We start from the raw sequence: 25,088 nt of genomic DNA on the forward strand, positions 1-25,088 counted from the left end.
GTCTTCACGTAGACTCACTCCGCATCGCGCAACTGAAGTGACGGGGAAACCAAACGAGGCCCATTCAGAGAGCGAGGCGGCGGCTCCCGTCCAGCCTGAGGCCTCCAGGTGAGAATGCGGGCTCTGTGGGCAGGAAGCTGTGTACGGTGTCAAGACCCCATGGTGTTCAAAGGGACGAGGTGGGTGGGGAAGGGCCGGGGGACAATCCCACTGACATGGCAGTACAAGGGGGGAAAGTTGGAGAACCAGAGGCTGCTGACACGAGGAAGCTGGGAACCGCCAGTGACGTGAGCAGACCTGGGTGAGACTCAGACAGGCCCTACCCTGCGGCAGTGGTGGGACACTGCAGACACCAGCACTCCACTCAGGCCGCATCGTGCTTTACGTTTTGGTTCATTCAAGTGTGTTCATGCCATGTCTTCTGCCCTAGGTTATGAAAATCTCATTTAGCTCAAGTGCAAGCTCTTGTCTGAAAAACATGTTCTGATGGTGACAGCAATGGAGACCTCGGAGAAATGGAGAATTCTCCGCAGTCTGTTAAGCAGGAAGCCTCAGGTAAGGCCAACGCTGCACCTGAGCTGGTCAGCACGTGGGACAGAGTGGCCTGGAGGCGCCGCGGTGGTAGACTCTGTTCGGCAGAAACTTGAGTCAGAATCCCAAAGATGGAGCAGGCCGAGACCGGATGTGAGGGAGAGGTTTAGTGCGACTTAGAAGTCAACTGGGGAGCACTAATCAAAGGCTTCCATTTGGGAGCTGAAATCACTCCAAATCCTTTCCTTTCACTTCGGCGCGGACGCAAACACTATGTCATTATTTCAGTTTACTGAGTTACTGTTCCAACCGTTCCAGGGAGCATTAGAGCTCAAAGGGAACAGGGAACGGGAGATCTGCCATCTCCAGTCACATAAAGGACAGAAATCCTTTTAATTATGACCATGCCAATCTACATCTTGCTAAAACAGCTAATTACATGTCAGGAGGACACTCAGTCATTCAGAACAATTGTCATTATATTTTTATATATTCACTCTTCTCCACCCCCCTCAATTACCATGGTTACACTTTGAAAGGATTCAGGCAAACCTTCATTTGATCACAGCACACCAATGTGAATTTGAGAGTTAATTATGGCTGTAGAGAGCCATTTTTATTTAAGAGAGAGAAAATGAGAACAGAATCAAGGGAGCCGGTATCCCGAGGTGTCTGAAGCGCCAGTTGAGGCTGGTGTCCCTGTCCCACTGCTGCCCCCACACCCACTGGCGGGCACAACACTGCTGTCCAGATGAGGGCAAACGGCTCCCAGAGCTCTCCAAGTAAATGGGATGCCAGGAGACAAGGGCAGAGGCCCCGCCAAAGTGCCCTTCTGCTTGGTGTTTGGGAGCTGGCTAGTGAGTCAGTGGGTGTGAAATGCAGGTGGTGAACTGAGTTCACTTGAATGGAATGAACTAGATTTAGTTCTGCTCGCTGCTTGGCCCCAGGTGTCACGGAAAGAACGAGGTAACTAAGTCCAGGACGGACATGCCTGCACTCCCAGGGTGCCTACCAGAGTCCTCGAGGTCTCTGGGTGAGCACAGGATGTAGGGTCCTCGGGTGCAGCCAGATTTTCCCTCTCTTCTCTCCTACATTTATTCCCCTCTTGATTAGAAAAGAAAAGCATTATTATAGAAACCTAGATTTCTCAGGTTGTTAGCTTTCCTTCTGCTGCTGTTTTTCCTCCCCACTGAGGAGGAGGAATGCAGCTGATATGGAAAGTTCTCAATTTATAAGCGTGTAGCAAGTCAGCCTCTGAGATGGCAAGATGAGCAGCTGGCATGGATAGCCAGCGAGCATGAAGAACGGCCTCTTGTATGGCTGGTTTGTGAGGGGGTTTCTGTGGGGGAAGATGGGCTTGTGGGCTTGATGCGTTTAGAAACCCACCACCTGAGCGCGGGGGGTTCGCAGTTTCTCTTAAGAGGGATAAGGAGATCTTTTCTCTAAAGTGATTAGCATTCTTTTGGGAAGAGAAGCATATAGTGAAGGAGACCACAGGACTAGAAAAGGAAGGGCCCCCTCAGCTCTGGGGAAACTTTCCCTCAGGAGAGCCTGGGCACTCATTGCTGCCTTGCAGGTAAACCCTTCTGCTCTCAACTGGGTACCTTAGGTATTAGCGGGTAATGGTCAACTAGACAGTATGGAGACCAGGAAAAAGAGGGTTTCCAGAGCACATAACTCAGTTTGCCAAACTTAATGTGGCTAACATCACCGCATGGGAAATAGACGGGGAAACAGTGTCAGACTTTATTTTCTGGGGCTCCAAAATCACTGCAGATGGTGACTGCAGCCATGAAATTAAAAGACGCTTACTCCTCGGAAGGAAAGTTATGACCAACCTAGACAGCATATTGAAAAGCAGAGACATTACTTTGCCAACAAAGGTCTGTCTAGTCAAGGCTATGGTTTTTCCTGTGGTCATGTGTGGATATGAAAGTTGGACTGTGAAGAAGGCTGAGCACCGAAGAATTGATGCTTTTGAACTGTGGTGTTGGAGAAGACCCTTGAGAGTCCCTTGGACTGCAGGGAGATCCAACCAGTCCATTTTGAAGGAGATCAGCCCTGAGATTTCTTTGGAAGGAATGCTGCTAAAGCTGAAACTCCAGTACTTTGGCCACCTCATGCGAAGAGTTGACTCACTGGAAAAGACTCTGATGCTGGGAGGGATTGGGGGCAGGAGGAGAAGGGGACGACAGAGGATGAGATGGCTGGATGGCATCACCAACTCGAAGGACATGAGTTGGAGTGAACGTGGGAGTTGGTGATGGACAGGGAGGCCTGGCGTGCTGCAATTCATGGGGTCAAAGAGTTGGACACGACTGAGCGACCGAACTGAACAACTGATCCCCAAATCCTGAGTAAACACCCTTGTTATTTAGAGAACACACAAAAAGGAATGTTTTCTGTAACTCCTCCCCCCACCCCGCATCCCACCCCTAAACAGATACCACCAGCAGGAGCTGGTCAGTGCGCCCAACTTTCACTTGGGAAATCCTGACAAACAAATGCGGCTCAGTAAAGCTATAAATGGACTTGGCTGGTCTCAACGCAGCCCCAATGAATACAGTAGTAAAACACTAATGTAATCACAACAACAAAATGACAAACTCTATCACCACTCTGACCTAAGATTTAAATCACAGACAGGTTAGCACAGAAAACCAATGCACAAGTAGAGGGTCAGGCTATTCAATGCAGAGCGCGCACGACTGTGCACAAAGTCATCAACAAGAGAAATTATTGCCTAAGAATCTGTTGAGACTCACTGGGGAAAAAAATCTTCTGGTGGTTCTCTGACAACAAAAACAAAAAGCAATTTTAAAAGGCAGAGTCATAGTTGCATGGGAAGACTGCTTCTACCCAAATTGTTCTTAAGACCAAAGAGAGAGAAGGACTTGATATTCACATTTTTAGGACGGGGGTCGGGGCTCATTTATGAAAAAAGGGATTATTCCCACTGGGTGGGCAGAGAGAATGGCTGGTCACTGGAATAAGTAGCTAGTCAAAAAGCAGAGCTGCAAGACAGGAAGGAGTAAACACTCCTTCTCCTGTGTGACGAGATGGACCACACCCCCTACTCTGCCTGCTGCAGAAGATGAGAAAATTCCAGCAGGAAGTCAGCTCGAGAGGAGGCCTTGGTTTGGAGCCCAAAGAGAAGAGGAGTTAACCACAGACAGAGAGGATGTGCCTGTAGATTTCTGATGAAATGAAAGACGATTTTCTTATACCTGCTAGTTGAAATTGTACAAAGGCCAAACAGGGAGAATTGAAACAACTCTGTCGCTAGCTCTTCATGAGTTGTCCCTTTTGAGGTAAAGACATACCTGGCCATCTGGATAGAGGAGCTGCTGGTCACAGACTGCTGCAACCCTATAGGCCTGGGTACGGACTCTCCCATCTCCTCGATTGGACTTAAGTGGTCTTCCTATGAAAGACAATGGGGATGTGGGGAAGATCTACCCCGCCAAACACCAGACTGTGGGAACTTTACAGACCCCGAAGGTGGGAGAAGCTAACCACACTCCTCTAATACTCAAAAGCTAACACTCAGAGGACCGAGATTATGAAGAAAACTGCCCTAAGCTTTACTCCAGCCTTACAAACCCTTCTGAAATAAACCACACTGTTTACTTGGTACCAACTGGCCTTGATCTGGTGTTAAGGTTCTCATTTAATGCAAAAATGGCATTAGGATGGTCCACCTTTCAAAGTTTCCTCTGTAAGGCTCTGTTTTAAGAAGGGGAGGAAGTTTACGCATCTGACTGCAGTAATTCAATGAAAGCGTCTTAAAAAAAAAATAAGTTACCTGGAACTGCTTGCAAGGGTTCCTCACCTGGGAAGCAGCAGCCCCTGAAACAGTCCTCTGGGGCCTGAAAAATGTACAGCAGGAAGTGAGAAAAGAGGACAGAAAAGCCACAAGCACACAGTGGGATTGTTTTCAAAGAGTCTATCTTCCCTTCAGAGAGCAACTTAGGGTTTCTATTTTAATACCACCCTTTAAACCTGAAAAAGCTGAAGAAAAAAATTTACTCCCCAAAGATATTACTCATTAATGGCAACTCCACATGCCATGGTAAGAACTAAGGTAGCCCAGAGAAGACAGCGGAGTTAAAGCTGATGACCGAAAACCTATAGTAGATTTAAACTGAAGACCCAAAGAACTAAATTTTCACTCTTGGTGAGGAAGCTGAAGTTAAACATATGGCAGTGGCAGTTAAGAGCAGACCGGCAGTTGTCTTTAATGAAAGGGGTGAAGGCTCCTTCCTCTTGCTCCTACTGAACCCAAGGAGCTGCTACCCTGCCTGGCAAACACCTTCTTTCACTTTTTCCAGATTTCTGGGTAGCACCTGGTACTCCCTTCACGGATACTCACCTTTATTCTCCGAAGCTTTCTTTCCTTCCTGAAAGGTCTTAAAACACTGAAACCTTTTGGCTCTTCTCTGGAAATCACTCTGTTTCTTTAGAAACTGCAGCTGCCTTTATAGTTTGAGTCTGTTTCTTTAAAAGGAACCAGCAAGAACAGATGATACTAGCAATCCCATCATAAAGAAGCTATCAATTATAATAATCTCCTTACAATAAATCATGGATGCAGCTTGTCAGACAGTATATTTTTCTCTCTCCTTCTTTCTGATTTAACTGAAAGTAAGTAGACAAAAATTCCACCGAGATGGAAAGATAGACACGTTATATTTTTTCTAAATAATATCAAAAGAAAGAAAGCTAACACAGTCTAATTGCAATAAAAAGTCAAACACACCAAGAAGAAGATGAATGTGGGGGGTGGGGGAGGGCGGGTCATTCCTGAGAACAACAAATGCTACTCTTGAATTTGTTGGTTCAAGTAATACAGTGAAACAGAAAAAGACTACTCCACTTTACTTCAATTCTGGGAAGCTGGAAAAAATATATATACATTTTCCCCCTGAAATCCTAGGACAAGAGCAGGTCCTGCCTGTAGCTCTATAAAGTCACGGACCCACAGAGGCAGCACCTCCATGCCTCCCAAAGGCCTCCTCACACTGACATAAGCAGGATGGACAGACACGGAGGCGAGCGCATCAGCAGGTGCCTTAGGTGGAGCGAGACCAGCCAGAAGCTGGCGGATACTCAGAATCTCACTGATGAGGAAGGGAAAACAGGAAGGCCAGTCATTCTCTCTCTCTCTCAATCGTTTTAAGTTGAAAACATTTGGTGGGTGAGGAAGGGTGAAGAGGTCAGGAAATACCCCCTCCTTCAATCTTACAAATCATTTACAGGTGACGGACAGACAGACGAAACCTTGCTTAAGAGCCAGCCCTCTGCATATTCCCCTTTAAACAAGGTTTTGTTGTTCACAGAGGTGGAGCGAGGCAGGAAATACAGAGCGGCCGTGCCTCTTTCAGACGCAGCCTACACTGGAGGCTGTTCCTCTTACGCACCGTGACACTGTGTCCTTTAATCGAGATGCCAAGAGATCATTTTCATACGAGGCCGGCAGATGTAATATTCTTGGATGCATGAGTAGTTCATCATTTCGCTACTGGATGACAAGGTGATCACAGGGTGACTTTTCTAACGCAAGTTCACTGTTTGGTATTTTGAGTTCTCAAAATGAAAAAAAGATTTATCAAATATAAATATCTTTAAAAAGTAACAAAAGTGCTACATATGTGATCAAGGAAAAAAATTCCATTAGTTACTGCTGCTTAAAGTAGATTAAACTTTACAAATATTACCACATCCATTATCAATATGGCTTCCAATTATTAAATAAATTGCCTGTAGCAATATAGCTTTTCACACCTCTACAAGGACAGAGTAAAGAGAACACCAAAGCAAGTCATATCTCCCAGACCCGCCACAGAAATTGCAAATGTCCCCTGCTTTTTTCTGCTCCTATTTAGGAAAGCATTTGCGCTTGTGACAGTCAGCAGGCATAATCCCACTACAGAGTCCTCTACCAACCTCTCATGTTGAGGGGGCTTCAGTTTAATGGCTACAGGGACTGGATGTTCGTTCACTCACTGTTGGCCTTAGCTCCATCCTCGAATCACCTTTCTGTGTTTTTGGTAGCAAGGAAAGGGGACACAGACAGGAGGCAGAGCCGCTTCCGCGTGACTTCCGGCACCTTCCCGGTGGGCGTGCCTGCGCCACGCACTGTACAGTGGTTCTAATAACACCCACCATCATTACACCTTCGGCTCATGGTTTTTCCCAATGCTCTCAAGCTGGGTTTTGTGGGTTTTTTTTTTTAACTTTTTTTTTTGTTGTCATTTTTCTGTTTAATCATGGTCCCAAAGGCAGAAGGCAGTATTTTATCTACTCAGTCACACAGCTTGTGAGAGCAAAGGATGTCTGTGTCAGGCATGTTAACATCAACCAAAATCTGAGATCGAGTTTTTCCACTGTCTTAGCACAGCACCCAAAGAAGTATAATCTAGCCACGGTGTGACTATTATGAGGCACGGCTTATTGCAGCTGGAAATCAATTATTCCCACGTGGAGGGGGGGGTTTCTAGTGTTCCTTTTACTCTGCGGACACTCCCCAAATGGCGTCTGTCAATCTTGGCCACACTACCTCAGCTTGCATCCTACCAGTCTTGGGGAAGGAAGAGGGGTAGAGACTAGTGTTACAGGAGTCTAAAGGTACCCAAGGTTTTACACGGAGCCTACTATTTGAGAACTGAGGGCTAGCTAAATACCTGGAAGCACTTTCTTGGAATGCTAAGACAGAGCAGCAAGATTTTCTAGCCTCGGGGGCTGGGAGAGGGAAGTTTGGTTGGTTGGTTGGTTATTAGTTACTGGGAATTAATACTGAGAGAGTATATGCAAAGGCTGAGGGCACCATGCCATCTTCACAGAACAAGACCCTAAGGGCTAACTGACATACAAGAAACTGCAAGTTATACTGTAAGAACACATGTTAAGGACCGAGGAAAGTCTGCTAAGGTGCTACGTCTAAACTAAGATAACTTCTTGCGTTCAGCCCTCCCTCATCAGTCGTCATCCAGGGCCTCTGTCTTGATTTCGTTGGCTCCTTGTCGGGCCAGTGCCAAGATAGTGTGGTTGACTGCTGCCATTTCCACAGCTAACGAGATGGGGTCTTGGTGGTCACTATGGCTAGTGCTGTCATCCTAGACGTGCAGAAAGAAGAAGCAGATGTTATTGAGGGACTGGTGAGATCCGGCAGCTCACAGAAAAGCATGCTGGGGCAAGGGGAAGCAGAACATTCGTGGGAGGGGTCATGACAGGGTAGAGGTGAAATGTATTTAAGTAGACACTGAATGGATACAGGTCCAGAGACTACTGGTTGGCATTTCGATGGTTCAGCAGATAAAAAGCACTAAAGTGTTTTTTTTGGCTGAGAATTTTTCCTTCTGTCAGAAAGACTGCTGGGGATGATGATCAAACCCGGACCATTCCAGGTTTGCAACCACCATAGCACTAGTGATTGAGGGCCACACTAGTGAGCTTACATTCTGGATGGGTGCTCTTACAGATTATTACAATTCACAGGATCTCTCTACTCAGCTGAGAAAACCAGACAAAACTACAGATACCAACACCTTATGGATAAAAATGCATTTTAGTAGAAAATAAGCCAAAACCCTCCTAAAACTCCAAATTCTCAGTTACAACAGGCGAGAAGGGTAACTGTCGGAAGTGGCTACGCTCTCCGGCTGTAAGAGGAGCTGGGGGAGGGAAGCGCAGGTGTCTTACTTGGAAGGTGTGAAGCTTGCCTTCCACATTGCTGTGTGATAAACACAGCTGTAAAGGAAGCTGCACCGCAGGGTGTTCATCAGGCACTGAAGCTGGTGTTACAAATAAGGTGGAAGTTTCTCACCTGTCATCTTCAGGGGACTCTGCAGCAGAAAGCTTTGGGAAGGGCAAGTCCCTTCCTGGGAAAAAAGCATGGTATGTGCTGCCCTTAGGGCCTCTGGAAAAAGGATGGAAATGATCCATCTACACTGGTCAACTAACAAGGATATTTCTGCTTAGACTCCCAGAACGTTCTCTAGAGTGAAATGTGCAGCTCTGACTGGGGGTTCTTGGTGGGGGGAGGTGTGTGGAGAAAGCCTTGGGAAGTATAGGCAACACTGTTCATTCTCACAGGCTGCTCTTTGGTTTAAACAGGGATCAGCGTGGAACTGTAGGGACTCTGGCAGTGTCTACGCTCAAGCTGCAGGACGGTGAACAGGAGAGCATGGTGGACTCTTGTTTACGAGCTGGCCGAGCAGGGTGCACTGACCAGGAAAGAGCAAATGTGTTCCCGCTGGTGCCTGGAAGAGACCACAATTCTCTTCACATTCCAAATGGAGTGAGTTTAAAATCCTTAGAAAATTTAAATCTTTAAGTGAGGAAAAACTCCTACATTCTTAGTTACTGAATTATTCCATCCAGTGGCTACAATTAAATATATTTTCCCCCTTAAGCAATGAAGAGGAAGTCAGGGTGAGGTGAGCAGACATGCATTTATGAGAGGGTGTGTGTGTGTCCATGTGCCAGAGACTCTGGAGGGACCATGGTCTCAGCACAAGGGCTCCCACGGCACGGGGCCGAAGCGGGTAGGCCCTTCCACTGTGCAGGTGGATTCATGTTCAGGCAGGGCCGCGGCTGCCCGAAGCCCCTAGCACCTCTCAGACATTGAGTGTGTGTGTGGTGGATGGTGGAACTTGCTTGTTTGGATCAGATCCTCCTCTCTTCTTCTACCTTCTCTGCTTCTCTGCCTCCCTCTGAACTTCTTCCCTCCTCCTCCTCCCCATTGCGTACTTGCCAAGTATCCTGTTGTATGACAATAAATCCGTGTGGGTGAATAAGGATTTCTCACAAATTCAACAGGACAACTGAATCTTAACCACATTAAAGTTATATGAAAATCTAACTAGACACATGAGCAGAGCTGAAGGGACCTTAGCTCACCCCCACCCCCCCACCCCGGACAAAGCGCACCCACAGAATTGAGTTGTCATACGACCCCACCCGCTCTGTACCCAGCAGCACCTGCTCCGTGGCTCACCTGCTCCGAGTAGTCATTGCCGTCCACGTCATCACTGTTGGAGTGGCCTCCTGGACTCTGTACATCTATCCCATGACTCTCCAGGATTGCTGCTTCTTCGAAAAAAGCAAACAGATCCCTAAATTTTCTGTTACCATATCATAAAGGTCTAAACACTGAATCTGTATTGAGGAAATAAGAATGCAATTAAAACAAAACCCTAGACTAAGTCCTGTTTCTTCTCAATTGCAGACAGGTGGAATTCAATGGCACAGCGGTCGGGGGAGGAACAACACATTTGCCCTTCTGGAGCCCCTGCTGCTTCGTGTGTACATCTGAGTGGCTGACTGGTAGGTGCTTCATACTTACCAGCTAATTAAATGGCTCTCCTGTCTTGGGGTTCTATAAAGCATTTGAGGATTGTCATGATGAAGAAGTAAGTTTATAAGTGAAATACAATTTAAGAAGCTCAAAACCAGCCCACCATCCTGATCTCATCAATTCATGTTTCTTAAATGCTTTATTTTTCCAATCTTGCTTTTTACTAGGTTCCCTGTATATTAAGATGCTTTTATTCCAATTCTGTTAATCAGCTGTTTCTTAGCCTCTGGGTCATAGCCTGGTAACAATGAAAAGGCTTAGGGTGTCACATTCCCCCTTCAAGGCCTCATAGGTAGCTTTCATCTGCACCACAGGAGTAACTGATCAGAGATCATGTCTAATTCCAGATTCCTGCACATTAAGAATGATGAGGTTTAGAAATAATGCCATTCTTAGTACAATACAAATAGTATGATTAATATTAACTTCACATTATAAAAATACAATGAAGAAAAACATAAGGGCAGTTCTTGTTAGGCTTAAACGGTAGTCTCATTTAGACCTGCAGTTCTAAACTGAAGTCACTCTTAAACACAAGGCCCAGGACTGCCTTCAGAGAGACAGCAGCCTCTCGGATACATTACCGATATTGGCTCTTCTCTTGATCTCCTTCCGCCTGTTAGCAAACCAATTATATACTTTCAGGGAGGTAACTCGTTCCAGATCTGACAGTTTTTTGCCTGTGAAGACATGCCATAAAATTCAGAAAATCTGTATCTGAGGCTAGTTTTAAGGGACAATACTTTTTTTCCCCCAAATGTTCTTTTCACTGCATTTATTGCCAGAATAACAGATATAGAATTTTTTTTTAGCATGATCTAGTACTATATATAGATTTAATTACTGAATGAATAAACATATGGTGGTGGTAGTTTAGTCGCTAAGTCGTGTCCGACCCTTGTGACCCCATGGACTACAGCCTGCCAGGCTCCTCTGTCCATGGGATTCTCCAGGCAAGAATACTGGAGTGGGCTGCCATTTCCTTCTCCAGAATAAACATATAAATAGTGGTAAAGAACCCGCCTGCCAATGCAGGAGACAAGAGGCATGGGTTCAGTTCCTGGGTTGGGAAGATCCCCTGGAGGAGGGCATGGCAACCCATTCTAGTATTCTTGCTGGAAAGTCCCATGGACAGAGGAGCCTGGCAGACTATAGTCCATAGGGTCACACAGAGTCAGACATGACTGAAGCAACTTAGGATAGGATGGATAAATAAACATACAGACAGCTCTAATAACACAAAATGCTTCAATTCAGAAAGTCACACAATATGAATTCCAACATAAAATATTAAAGGATTCAGCCTGCTAGCGTTCAAAGTTCATATGACAGTAACATGAAAGGTTCATTTAATTAGCATCATTTACTCAGATGAATCTGTTTCTTTACCACATTCCCAGATAGCTGAAGTCCCCTTACATCTTTAAGGCCCTGTATAAACTAGTTTCCTGCTGTCTTGACAGGGACCACTCTCCATGTCTTCTTAAGACTGAGGTCACTATGCCCATCTGTATTGTAACTACACTGGAACACACAGCACAATTCAAGTTGCAAACTGCTGTCAAATGTGACGGTTTACGGATAGCACCACGGTTACCAACATGGCAACCATCCTTCTCCTTCATCGTTTTCTGTTTTGGCTTTTAGCCCTCAGTGGGTAGTGGGACCAGAAAACAGGTCAGGCACTTGATGCACGGAGGTTAAATACTTTCCAGGAAGAGCCTGAGTTCCATCCAGTACAGCGTTAGGGCCAGGGCTTTGGCCTGTGAGAAGTAAGGGTACCGATGTCGTAGCTGAGTGTGTATGTTCTGGACGGTTAGAAGTCTGGCTTCTAACTAAGGGAGAATAAATTAGTATTTAATTATCACAAAACAGTGATAAAACTTAAAACATAAAAAAGTGATACTTTGGTATGTATCCTTTAAGCCAATCCAATTAACTGGCCAAATGGAGATCAATTCTTCTTCACTGAGAATGGTTTCTGCTTTAAAAAAAAACACCACCACCACCATAATCTGTGGAAGAACATTTTAGCACACGACGTATGAGTGTTTCAGGGGCTCTGCTGACTTGCATAGGAACAACTAGACTTCAGAATGGAAATACTCCAAGCTAAGAAGTCATCCCAATGTAGAAATGGGAAGAAGTCTGCTCCATAAAGAATTCTTTCTTTAAACAGAAATACAGAATTATACAATTTTCAACAGTTACAAAACAAAACTATCTTAATATTTACAAAACTATCTTAATATTTACATTAACAAATCTTGATTAAGTATGCCAACTTTCAAACTATTTTGAAACTGGTATGTTTATGCTGTATTTTTGGAAAAAGAAATCGATACACTCTTTAAAACTAGTAATTTCAAGGTTGCGCATCTCAAGCAAGGACACTCACTGGAACTTTCCCACATAAAGCCTAATTTGGAGTAGTGTAATCACCCCCTCAGAAGTACAGTGTGAACAAGACAGAGCAATGACCATCCACAGGAGGATGGTGGGAACGGAGCCAAGAGCACCACCGGGATGAGTAAGAGACTGAGGTCCCAAATGCTGGTCCGAGCGCAGCCCAGAGCCAGGCGCGCTCACTGCCTTACCTGGCTTCTGTATCACTGCGTTGCAAGCATTTGCAATTTCTTCTCTCTTTGCTTCATCTGGGTATTGATTCTCATTGAAGTAACTGCAGAGGCAATCAATTAAGACACAAAGTTTGTACTTTTAGAAATGTGCTCTCCTTAACACACAGGCTCACTGAAAAAGATGTCCTTTTCTAGGATGTAATATTAATGTCTAGTCCAGGCTGTCTGATGGAATTTCCTATGAGGATAGAAACAGTCTGTCCAACCGGGCAGCCACTACTCACATGTGGCTGCTGAGCACCTGAAATGATGCTGATGTGATGGAGGAAGTGGATTTTTGATTTTAGTAAATTTAAACAGTTACATGTGACTGGTGGCTACTATATTGGATACGACAGGTTTAGCCACTGCTCGGCTTCGATAAAAGATGTACTGGATATAAACGTTACTTGTGATATGGGTGGCTGGTTGAAATCCCAGACTTCCGTTACTGAGGCACTGGTGACGACAGGACTCTTTTCGTGTCTTGTTTGTAGTAGCAAAACTTGGAAATTACCCAATTGTCCATCAGTAGGAGAATGATAGAACAAGTTATGAGACATCTGTATTTATACACAGCTATTTAAAAAGGACTAGAAAAACTATTCACTGGCCTGAGGAGATGTTCTTGACGTGGTCCTAAGTGGGGAAAAAAAAACCAATCTGTAGAATAATGTGCCTGTAAAAAGTACTGTTAAGAAATTTTTAAAATTCCTGTCTAACTTGTCCATCAGCAGATGAATGGATAAGAAAGCTGTGGTACATATACACAATGGAGTATTACTCAGCCATTAAAAAGAATACATTTGAATCAGTTCTAATGAGGTGGATGAAACTGGAGCCTATTATACAGAGTGAAGTAAGCCAGAAGGAAAAACATAAATACAGTATACTAACGCATATATATGGAATTTAGAAAGATGGTAACAATAACCCGGTGTACGAGACAGCAAAAGAGACACTGATGTATAGAACAGTCTTATGGACTCTGTGGGAGAGGGAGAGGGTGGGAAGATTTGGGAGAATGGCAATGAAACATGTAAAATATCATGTAGGAAACGAGTTGCCAGTCCAGGTTCGATGCATGATGCTGGATGCTGGGGGCTGGTGCACTGGGACGGCCCAGAGGGATGGTATGGGGAGGGAGGAGGGAGGAGGGTTCGGGATGGGGAGCACATGTATACCTGTGGCGGATTCATTTTGATATTTGGCAAAACTAATACAATTATGTAAAGTTTAAAAATAAAATAAAATTAGGGAAAAAAAAATAAAATAAAATAAAAAAAAAAAAAAAAAGAATTAACTTACGGTTGCCAGGGGCAAAGAGTGGGGGAAGGGATAGTTAGGAAGCTTGAGATGGACATCTACACACTGCTGTTTTTAAAATGGATAATCAACAAGGACCTACTGTATAGCACAGGGGACTCTGTTCAGTGTTACGTGGCAGCCTGGATAGGAAGGGAGTCTGGGGGAGAATGGATGCATGTGTGTGTATACATATATATATATGGCTGAGTCCCTTTGCTGTGCACCTGTAACTGTCACAACATTGTTAATCTGCTATACTCCAACATAAAAATCTAAAAGAGAAAAAAAATTCCTGCATATGTGTACTTAAATCTGCATGGATAAAGGGTGGGGGGAGGGGACATATGCATACTTATGGCTGATTTAGTTGCTGTACGGCAGAAATCAACACAGCATTGTAAAGCAATTATCCTCCAATTAAAAAAAAACCTAAGTGACTAAGTATCAGAATATTGATATACTTATCCTCTAATAAAACGTCCTCATAAAAAATCTGCATGGATAAAGCTGGAAGGGTACACATCAAGGTTGATTACCTTATCGTGGGGAAAGGGATAAGTAGGAAATTTAAACATTTTAAGATTTATTTTTGCCTTTTTCCATACGCTAAAATGCATATATTACTTCTGTACAATAGTACTTAAAGAAACTGGGTTTATTGAACCCATCCTTGGCATTATCAGACCTGTGACACTATATGTGGAAACAGAATGCTTATTAGTACTACTTGTTCTGTCACCTATGAGTTTTCAAAAAGGAAAGCAGAATATCTGTGCTTTGAACCCGGAAACGTAAGGTCAGGAAGTGATTCCTTGTCACATCCTAGTTCCTCTCACTTCCTTGGGGCCTCCCTTCCCCCATCCTCTGTCTGCACTGGTGACAGTGCTCTTCTGTTGGGAGGCCCCTAACCTCGCGTGAGCCCTGCCTTCGGCGGTACAGCTCCTCTGCCCCGCAACCTCTCCGTGTGGAGAGCATCCTTCGCTGGAGCCCCGAAACAGCAGCTGCCGTCAGCTAACAGCCCTTCCTTCTCTACAATGTAAGCGGCAGGACTCCATCAATGCAGCTGTGCAGCCACCACCCCACACGGCGGTCTCCTGCTTCAGTCCGGGATTTGCACATCTCTTTCCACGTGATTTTCTGCTATCATTTTTAGACCTTCCATGTTCATCCTGAGGATTCTTCCAAGTCACTGCTCCACTTCCACATTCCTATTGACTTCATGTTAACTCCACCTCTGCTTTTATTTGGGCAAAGACACTGGATTAGTTTCCATTAACCAACAGCACAGTCATTACCCAGGGGCTTGTTAGAAAAGGGAATCCCAGATCTTGCCTTGGACTAAATGAGAATCTGAATTTTAACAAGATCTCCAGGTAATGTGACTGCACATTAATGTTTGAAAAGCACAGGATCAGCGCATTCATTTAAAATTCAGCAACAAAGACAACAAAAGCAGATACTAAGTATCTAATGTTATATGCATCCACTGTGGGTCAAGAAGAGAATGAGAAACCACAAGGAGTTTATAATCTACTGAAAGTGAAGTGCAAGTGTTAGTCGCTCAAGTGAAAGTGTCAGTTGCTCAGTCGTATCCAACTCTTAGTAACCCGCCAGGCTCCTCTGTCCATCAAATTCTCCTGGCAAGAATACTGGAGTGGTAGCCATTTCTACCTCCAGGGGATCTTCCTGACCCAGAAACTGAACTTGGGTCTCCTGCACAACAGGCAGATTTTTTACCATCTGAGCCACCAGGGAAGCCCATAATCTACTGAAGAGACACATATCGCTGCTCTTGTGATGAGATTCCATAGGCTGTCTGAACAGAGGAGGTGGGAGAACGGAGGAAGGTGTGCTCAGTGTTGCCGTGAGACTTGGCAGAGGAAGTGTCATCTGAGTTACCTCTCGAAGACAAGATAGGAGTTTGCAAAGCAAAGAAAAAGAACAACTTTTCATGAAAGGGAAAAAGCATGAGCAAAGGCAAAAAGGTAGATTAAAGTCTTGATGATTCTGGGCATGGAGAAGAGTTCAGTGTGGTTAGAATACAGGGTTCACAAGAAAAAATGAGAGATGCTAGTCTGGAGGAGTAGGATGGGCCACCTTGTGATGTTCCATACGTAATAAAGATTTCATCTTGAAATAGAGGTTTTAAAAACCGCACAGAGATACACTCCTGGCTGCGTTTTAGAAAGACAGCACATTTCAAGATTCAAGATGACTTAGAACTCCACATCTAAATCTGAAATTCTGAAATTCCCTAGTCAACTTTCTACTCACCTACTCCACCTCTTCAAATTTCTTCTTTACACTAGTCTTGAATCCTTTAAAACCCTTCCCCAACTTAAAAAACCTGTTCGTCTATCACTCTTCTGACCTCATCTCGCTTCTCATCCTGAATTCCATGGCAAGCTGAAGCACCAGTATCTCTTAGGAGATACCATATGATTCAGGAAGCCCACTCCTGGGCATACATCCAGATGATAATTCAAAAGATACATGCAGCTCTATGTTCATAGTAGCACTATCCACAATAGCGAAGACAAGCAACTTAAATGTTCATCGACAGACAAGTGGAGTCATAAGAAAAAACGAAAATAATGGCATTTGCAACAACATGCGGACAACTAGAGATTATCATACTAAGTGAAAGTGAAGTCGCTCAGTCGTGTCTGACTGTTTGTGACCCCTTGGACTGTAGTCTGCCAGGCTCCTCCATCCATGGGATTTTCTAGGCAAGAGTACTGGAGTGGGGTGCCATTGCCTTCTCCAGGGGATCTTCCCGACCCAGGAATCGAACCTGGGCCTCCTGCATTGCAGGCAGACTCTTTACCGTCTGAGCCACAAGGGAAGCCAAACTCAAGTAAGTCAAAAAGAGACAAATAGCATACAATATCACTTAAGTGTGGAATCTAAAATATGACACAAATAAACCTGTCTATGAAACAAACAGCATCAGGGGACACAGAGAATAGACTAGTGGTTGAAGGGTTAGGGGGTGAAGGAGGGGAGGAGTGGGGATCGGGGATTAGCAGATGCAACTGGCACACAGAGAATGGAGACACAAGGACTTCGTACAGCACAGGCCACTGTGTTCAATATCCTGTAATAAACCTTAATGAGGAAGGGTATGAAAGTGAACGTGTGTGTGTGCATATATGCGTGTGTGTGTAACTGAGTCACTTTGTTGTACAGTAGTAGTTAACACTGTAATTCAACTATACTTCAATAGAAAAAAGAAAACAAACAACAGCATCTCTTAGGAGAAATTCTGGTTACTCAGCTTCTCTGTCCTTCCACCATACCTGTCCTGCCAATCTCCCACCCTGCAGAAAGCACCTTCCACTTGTTTTCTTCCATCCTTCAATCAGGGTACCAAGAGTTCCTGGGCAAAGTTATAAAACAGGGCCAAGTGACTTCTTTATAACCCTGTGTTTCTCGACCTTAACTAGGCCCTTTGTTTCTGATGGGAATGCTTTTTGTTCTTCTAGCCAACCGTCTATAATCCTCTATTTTTCATGCTCCTCTTTCCTGAAACCTTTCCACGCTTAAGTCTCAAGCCCTTAGACCTACCACTGTCATTCTTTTTTGCAGATGCCCTTGGCACCCACTCCAGTGCTCTTGCCTGGAAAATCTCATGGGTGGAGGAGCCTGGTGGGCTGCAGTCAATGGGGTCACGCAGAGTGGGACACGACTGAGCGACTTCACTTTCACTTTGCCTCCTCTTTTACCAAGATGGAGATTACTAGGATTTGTTTAATGTTTTTAGCTTCTCAACTTCTGTATGTCTCTGAGTCACTGCTCGTTCACCTCTGCATCTCATGGAAGAGGAAGATGCAGTCTCCTCTTTGAGGTCTACTTCTCCACTTGTGTCTCTGATCTCATCATCCTGCCCTGTTTCATTTTCTCATGTCTCCTTTCTTTCCTGCACATCTTTTATTTTTTAAAAAAAATTTATTTTAATTGGAGGCTAATTACTTTACAATACTGTGGTGGTTTTTGCCATATATTGACATGAATCAGCCATGGGTGTACATGTGTCCCCCATCCTGAACCCCCCTCCCACCTCCCTCCCCATCCCATCCCTCAGGGTCATCCCAGTGCACCAGCGCTGAGCACCCTGTCTCACCTGCATATCCTTTCCCTGTGCCCTCATAATTTACTCTATTTCACTCATTTTATGATACATATTTCTTCATTATTACGATTCTAAAATTAGGATACATCTTATAATTCGTTGTGTCTGAAAATTAACTGGCAGCATCCCACCTACCCCATGCCAGTATATAAAATAAAAGTGTGTCATACAATCAAAGCCTTCCTAGATTTGATGGAATGTGGTAGCTGCTAAGACTTAGAGGTCCCATTTCGGCAACAGCTCAATGGCTACTATACCTTATTGTGCTAACTCTTCCAAATTATTGCAAAGCCTGTGACTGACACTCTACTCCATCTAATGTCTGATTAATATACCTAAATGTGTATCTCCAGTCATGCTGCTATTCTATTAAAATTTTTTTAAAGATTTATTATAGAGGTGTTCAGAGTCCCCTTCTCCCCCAAACTGCCTCTGCAGCTTTATCTACTGCTGCTCTCATATATGCATGCTAGTCTGGGGAAATGGAACAGCCTCGTCAACCCCTGCATCTCTGCGCCTTTCTACTGTCCGTTTACATGCTCTTTGCCTCCCTGCCTCCAAACCATCTTGTCTGTCACCATACAGCTCCACTGTCACCTCTTGGCCAGTCAAAGGTAATTTCCTCATCCTGTGAATCCAGCACTTCACCTGTTCCTCTCTCAGACCTTTTTCGTCCTGTATTATAGTTATCACTGTACACCTCTCTCCCCTGCTACACCAAGAGCCACCTGAAACCAGGTCCAAGTCTGACTCACCCTCATCTGCACTCCTCAATGATGAGCTGTCCTCCTCAATAATGATGGACAGAGTCACCACCAGCCCAGTGCAGGGGCCTCCAAAAGAAATGGCTATCACTGTAAATGAACTGCTGACCATCAAGGGTATATGTAGAGTTATCACAACACAGCTTTGAAGGGTACATATTAAACTGGTACAAATGATTATGTCTTGGGAGCAAGAATCCTGGGGTTGGGTGAGTGGGGGTTGGGGTAGAAGACAGGGAAACATTGGTAGTAATTAAGATGGATTTTCACTTTCTGCTCTACATATTTACTTCTCTATTGAATTTCTAAAATGAAAATACATTATTTTAAAATAAAAGAACATGAGGAAAACATTTAAACAATTAAGAAGTAGCTTATTAATCTAACTCCCTAAATAACTTGTTTTGAAAAATGGATTTGAATCATCTAGAAAATACTAGGATTGTGACTGCCATTCTAGTGAGTAACAGAATAAAACCACAGTATTTCTGGAAGCTAAATAAGAATTTACAATTTTTCCTAGCACAACAGGGCCTGAGGAGGTGACAAGTCAGAAATGGGCTTTGCGGAGACCATGGAGGAGGCATGAGCAGCGTACTGACCAGTGCCCCCAGTCCCTGGCATGGTGGGGTATGAGGCTGTGAAGCATTAAGCACCCTCCTCAGGGGCCAGGCTCACCTGGCCTGGAAAAGAATGGCCAAGAGCAAGAGGAGAGGACAGGTGGGGACCAGAGCCCAGCTAGGGCACCCAGCGGCAGCGGAGAGGCTAGGCATCCTCCAACGCCCAGCTTCAGCCTTCTCTGGATCCCCTTCCCAGTGACTTCCACAGCCTTTGCCCGCCCCCGGGCGGCAGGCTGGCTAATACCAGCAGCCAGTGAAGGTTCACACGCTTAATGAGGACCAGCAGTGGAACAACCAGGGCACCAGACGTGTCGTCCTGCTACATGGAGTGGCTGAGGGGCATGTCCCTGGTAGTCAGGGCCTGACAAAACGTGGTCCACTGGAGAAAGGAATGGCAAACCACTTCAGTATTCTTGCCTTGATAACCCCATGAACAGTGTGAAAAGACAGATATGACACTGAAAGCTGAGACCCCCCAGGTGGCAGGTGTCCAACATACTACTGGGGAAGAGTGGAGCAACAGTTACAGAAAGAATGATGAGATGAGCCAAAGTGGAAATGATGCCCTTTTGCGGATGTGTATGGTGGTGAAAGCAAAGTCCAATGCTATAAACAACACTATTGCACAGGAACCTGGAATGTTAGGTCCACGAATCAAAGTAAATTGGATGTGGTCAAACAGGAGATGGTAAGAGTAAACATTGACATCTTAGGAATCAGTGAACTAAAACGGATGGGAATGGGGGAATTTAACTCAGATGACCATTATATCTACTACTATGGGCACGAATCCCTTCAAAGAAATGGAGCAGCCCTCACAGTCAACAAAAAAGTCCGAAATGCAGTACTTGTGTGCCATCTCAAAAACGACAGAATGATCTCTGTTCATTTCCAAGGCAACTATTCAACATCACAGTAATCCAAGTCTAGCCCCAATCAGTAATGCTGAAAAGGCTGAAGTAGAACAGTTCTATAAAGATGTACAAGACCTTCTAGAACACCGAAAAAAGATGTCTTTTCATCATAGGGGACTGGAATGCAAAAGTAGGAGGTCAAGATACCTGAAATGACAGACAAGTTTGGCCTTGGAGTACAACACAAAGCAGGGCCAAGACTAACAGTTTTGCCAAGAGAACACACTGGTCACAGCAAACACCCTCTTCTAATCTAACAGCACAAGAGACAGCTCTTCACATGGACATCAGCAGATGGTCAATATCAAAATCAGACTGATTATATTCTTTGCAGTCAAAGATGAAGAAGCTCTATACAGTCAGCAAAAACAAGACCCAGAGCTGACTGTGGCTCAGATCATCAGCTCCTTATTGCAAAATTCAGGCTCAAATTCAAGAAAGAAGGGAAAACCACTAGGCTATTCAGGTATAACCTAAATCAAATCTCTTATGATTATACAAGTGGAGGTGATGAATAGATTCAAGGGATTAAATTTGGTAGACAAAAGTGCCTGAAGAACTATGGATGGAGGTTCATACCACTGTACAGGAGGTGGTGTTCAAAACCATCCCCAAGAAAAAGAAACACAAGAAGGCAAAGTGGTTGTCTGAGGAAGACTTACAAATAACTGAGAAAAGAAGCAGAGTTCCAAAGAATATTAAGGAGTGATAAGAAAGCCTCTTAAGTGAACAATGCAGAGAAATAGAGGAAAACAACAGAATGGGAAAGACTAGAGATCTCAAGAAAATTGGAGATACTAAGGGACACATTTGGAGAAGGCAATGGCAACCCACTCCAGTACTCTTGCCTGGAAAATCCCATGGACGGAGGAGCCTGGTGGGCTGCAGTCCATAGGGTCGGTAAGAGTCGGGCACGATTGAGCGACTTTACTTTCACTTCTCACTTTCATGCACTGGAGAAGGAAATGCCTGTATCCTTGCCTGGAGAATCCCAGTATCCTTGCCTGGAGAATCCCAGGGACAGAGCCTAGTGGGCTGCCGTCTATGGGGTCATACAGAGTCAGACACGACTGAAGTGACTTAGCAGCAAGGGAACATTTTGTGCAAAGATGTGCACAATAAAGGACAGAAATGGCAAGAACCTAGCAGAAGCAGAAGAGATTAAGAAGAGGTGGCAAGAATACACAGAGGAGCTGTACAACAAAGGTCTCCATGACCCAGATAACCAAATGGTGTGTTCACTTACCTAGAGCCAGAATCCTGGAGTGGGAAGTCAAGTGGGCCTTAGGAAGCCTTATTAGGAACAAAGCTAGTTGGAGGTGATGGAATTTCAGCTGAGCTATTTCAAATTCTAAAAGATGATGCTGTGTAAGTGCTGCACTCAATAAGCCAGCAAATCTGGAAAACTCAGCAGTGGCCACAGGACTGGAAAAGGTCAGTTTTCATTCCAATCCCAAAGAATGTTCAAACTACCGCACAACTGCACTAATTTCACATGCTAGCAAGGTAATGCTCAAAATCCTTCAAGTTAGGCTTCAGCAGTACGTCAACCGTGAAGTTCCAGACGTACAAGCTGGATTTAGAAAAGGCAAAGGAACCAGAGATCAAAATTGCCAACATCTGCTGGATCATAAAAAAACAAGAGAATTCCAGAAAAACATCTGCTTCATTGACTACACTAAAGCCTTTGACTGTGTGGATCACAACAAACTGTGGAAAAATCTTAGAGATGGGAATACCAGATCACCTAACCTGCCTCCTGGGAAACCTCTACGTAAGACAATAAGCAACAGTTAGAACCAGACATGGAATGAGAGACTGGTTCAAAATTGGGAAAGGAGTACATCAAGGCTATATTTTGTCACCCTGCTTATTTAACTTATATGCAGAGTATATCACGTGAAATGCCAGGCTGGATGATTCACAAGACGGAGTCAAGATTGCCAGGAGAAATATCAATAACCTCAGATATGCAGATGACCACCCTAATGGCAGAAAGAGAATAGGAACAAAAGAGCCTCTTAATGAAGGTGAAAAAGCTGGCTTAAAACTCAACATTCAAAAACCTAAGATCATGGCATCCAGTCCCATCACTTCATGGCAAACAGATGGGGAAAAGTGGAAACAGTGAGATTTTATTTTCTTGGGCTCCAAAATCACTGCAGACCAGGAAACTGAAAAATGCCTGCTCCTTGGAAGAAGAGCGATGACAAATGTAGACAGCATATTAAAAACCAGAGACATCATTTTGCTGTCAAACTTCCATCTAGTCAAAGCTATGGTTTTTCCAGTAGTCATGTACAGATATAAGAGTTGGACTGTAAAGTAGGCTGAGTGCCAAAGAACTGATGTTTTCAAATTGTGGTGCTGGAGAAGACTCTTGAGAGTCCCTTGGACAGCAAGGAGATCAAACCAGTCATTTCCTAAAGGAAATCAACCCTGAATATTCGTTGGAAGGACTGATGCTGAAGTGAAGCTCCAATACTTTGGTCACCTGATGCAAAGAGCTGACTAATTGGAAAAGATCCTGATGCTGGGAAAGTTTGAGGGCAAGAAGAGAAGAGGACGACAGAAGATGAGGTGGCTGGATGGCATGACTGACTCAATGGACATGAGTCTGAGCAAACTCAGGGAGATAATGAAGGACAGGGAAGCCTGGAGTGCCACAGTCCATGGGGTCACAGAGAGTTGGACACCACTTGGTAACGGAACAAAACAACAAATAAGAAGTTGCAGTTGTGGCATTTATGATTGTTGTGTTAGCTGCTCAGTCGTATCGGACTCTTTTTGACTCCATGAACTGGAGCCCACCAGGATCCTCTGTCCATTAAATTCTCCAGGCAAGAATACTGGAGTGGGTTGCTATGCCCTTTCCCAGGGGATCTTCCTGACCCAAGGATTGAACCCAGGTCTCCAGCATTGCAGGCAGATTCTTTACTGTTTGAGCTACCCGGGCATATACGAGTAATGTGTTAAAAATTTTTGTAAAAATGTTATTTAATTTGTACTTAGTATTTAACTATATAAAATATAGTCAGAATAAAAACAAATTGGTAACCTTCCAAATCAAACCTTCCAAATAAAAGGTTCAAGAATATAATGTACTAACTATAGTTCTAAATCTCTAAGCTTGGCAATTAATCCTTTCTTTTCTGCTAAAGACTTATTATAAGAAATGTAGGCCTATCAGAAATATCAATTTTCTTTAAAATGTGCTAATACAGCTGCAGGTGTGTACACTGGACTGTGATTACTACTTTCATCTTTCTGTAATGTTTCAATGTTTACAATATATTAATTAAATATATATAGTATAAGGTAAACTGATAAAGTAATATATTTTAAAATACCTCATGGTAAGTATTTAAATTTAAAATGTAATAGTTAAAATTTTTTTGCAAAGAATTACAAAGCTCTTAAAGCTTTCTTCTTGGTGGTGGTAGGGGGCAGACAGCTACACAATATTGATGCAAAGTGAAAGAATTTTCAGGAAAGACAAAGGCAGGTCAGGAAATAAAATGTTCACCCAGTATGTATTACATGAGCATAAGTATGTGTCTGAGAGGTAGATGTAAGTTCAAAAATGACCCTGATCTTAACAGTACACAGTTCAGTTGAGGACATCAGATATGAAGTTAAAACAAAAGGAGTCAAAAGAACAGTCAAAACAGTAAAACAGTGACAAGTCAGAATATGTCTAGCTGCTAATTAAATATTAAATGATATGTTAAATAAATCCAGGTTAGAGAGCTATCTCTATGGACTATACTGCTCTGGGAAAGCTTACTGCTTTGGATCTCTTCTGAGGGATGCACAGGCTTCAGGCATTGGAGAGGAAAGGGCAAAATTATCAATAAAAACAAACATAAAAACCTAAGATGTGCTCAGACAACAAAAAGCAGCTAGTAATGCAATCTGATTAGACTATAAGGATTATATTCAGGGTTTGCCCGAAATAGTGCTTTTATCCTGGATTATTAACAACCCCTGGCCCCTCATTCCAAGGTGGTGCTAGTGGTAAAGAACCCACCTGCCAATGCAGGAGACCTAAGAGACACTGGTTTGATCCCTGGGTTGGGAAGATCCCCTGGAGGACGGCATGGAAACCCACTCCAGTATTCTTGCTTGGAGAATCCCATGGACAGAGGAGCCTTGTGGGCTATGGTCCATGGGGTAGCAAAGAGCTGGACATGACTGAAGTGACTTAGCATGCACTCTCATTCCCCTACATTATCCCATTTAGACAGTAAATTATATAGTCAGTCCAGGACCGTATCACATTATTGGCTCATCTGAGTTTAATGTTAACTAAAAACTCTATGTTTTTTTCACAGGTGTTTTGTGAAGGGGACATGGCAACTGTCAGAAAAAAGGAAGTATCCAAGAAATTAGTAACTATAGTTTCTATCTAGTTACCTGTAAGAGGAGCTATGTAAGTCCAGAGAACCTGCCTGGCCTGTAACAGACACTCAGTAAGCAACTGTCTGATCAAAAGATGGCTGAATAAAGGTATATGTGAAGGAATAAATTAATGTAAGAAAGAAACAAAGGGGAAAACAGAAAACATTGGTTTCAGTTAAGGCCTTTAGTGAAACCGACAATACTTCTTTCAGGAGAAAAGCAGTTGGGATCTTACCGTATTGTACAATGCACTGTCTTCCCTTGCTTCACTCAGAGGTTTTATACTCAGACATAGCTGAATACAATTATGTTAGTAGTGTTTATTTTTGAACTATACATAACCAATAGACTATCAGTAAAGTTGAGAAATAAGTCTAATGACTGATTTTAGATGTAATTAATCATTTAGTCAACTCAAAATGTTGACTGAGTCCTAGTTTAT

General features: G+C 43.8%; 1 protein-coding gene and 1 long non-coding RNA gene across 14 annotated transcripts in view; one reads left to right on the forward strand and one right to left on the reverse strand.

The window, feature by feature from the left end:
* On the forward strand, positions 1 to 24,773 carry LOC113896906. Its single transcript, XR_003512177.1, has 5 exons — positions 1 to 108; positions 431 to 555; positions 8,647 to 8,830; positions 9,761 to 9,858; positions 24,580 to 24,773. It is a non-coding gene; the product is annotated as an uncharacterized LOC113896906 (long non-coding RNA).
* Positions 5,394 to 25,088, reverse strand: part of HMBOX1 (homeobox containing 1) — a 192,620-nt gene continuing 172,925 nt past the window's right edge. For 2 of the 13 annotated variants that reach the window (XM_027549016.1, XM_027549017.1), the window contains 5 exons: positions 12,487 to 12,569; positions 10,474 to 10,569; positions 9,530 to 9,618; positions 9,223 to 9,294; positions 5,394 to 7,646 (listed from right to left, as the gene is read on the reverse strand). In XM_027549016.1, the coding sequence (XP_027404817.1) occupies positions 7,509 to 7,646; positions 9,223 to 9,294; positions 9,530 to 9,618; positions 10,474 to 10,569; positions 12,487 to 12,569 (478 nt within the window). In that variant the 3' untranslated portion in view covers positions 5,394 to 7,508. Of the gene's footprint in view, positions 7,647 to 8,670; positions 8,793 to 9,189; positions 9,295 to 9,529; positions 9,625 to 10,473; positions 10,570 to 12,486; positions 12,570 to 25,088 lie in introns of those variants that run through there. The other 11 variants (XM_027549013.1, XM_027549014.1, XM_027549019.1 and 8 more) reach the window with 9 other exon arrangements.

The sequence above is a fragment of the Bos indicus x Bos taurus genome, chromosome 8 (assembly GCF_003369695.1).
Source record: "Bos indicus x Bos taurus breed Angus x Brahman F1 hybrid chromosome 8, Bos_hybrid_MaternalHap_v2.0, whole genome shotgun sequence".
In the NCBI taxonomy this organism is placed as follows: Eukaryota; Metazoa; Chordata; class Mammalia; order Artiodactyla; family Bovidae; genus Bos; species Bos indicus x Bos taurus.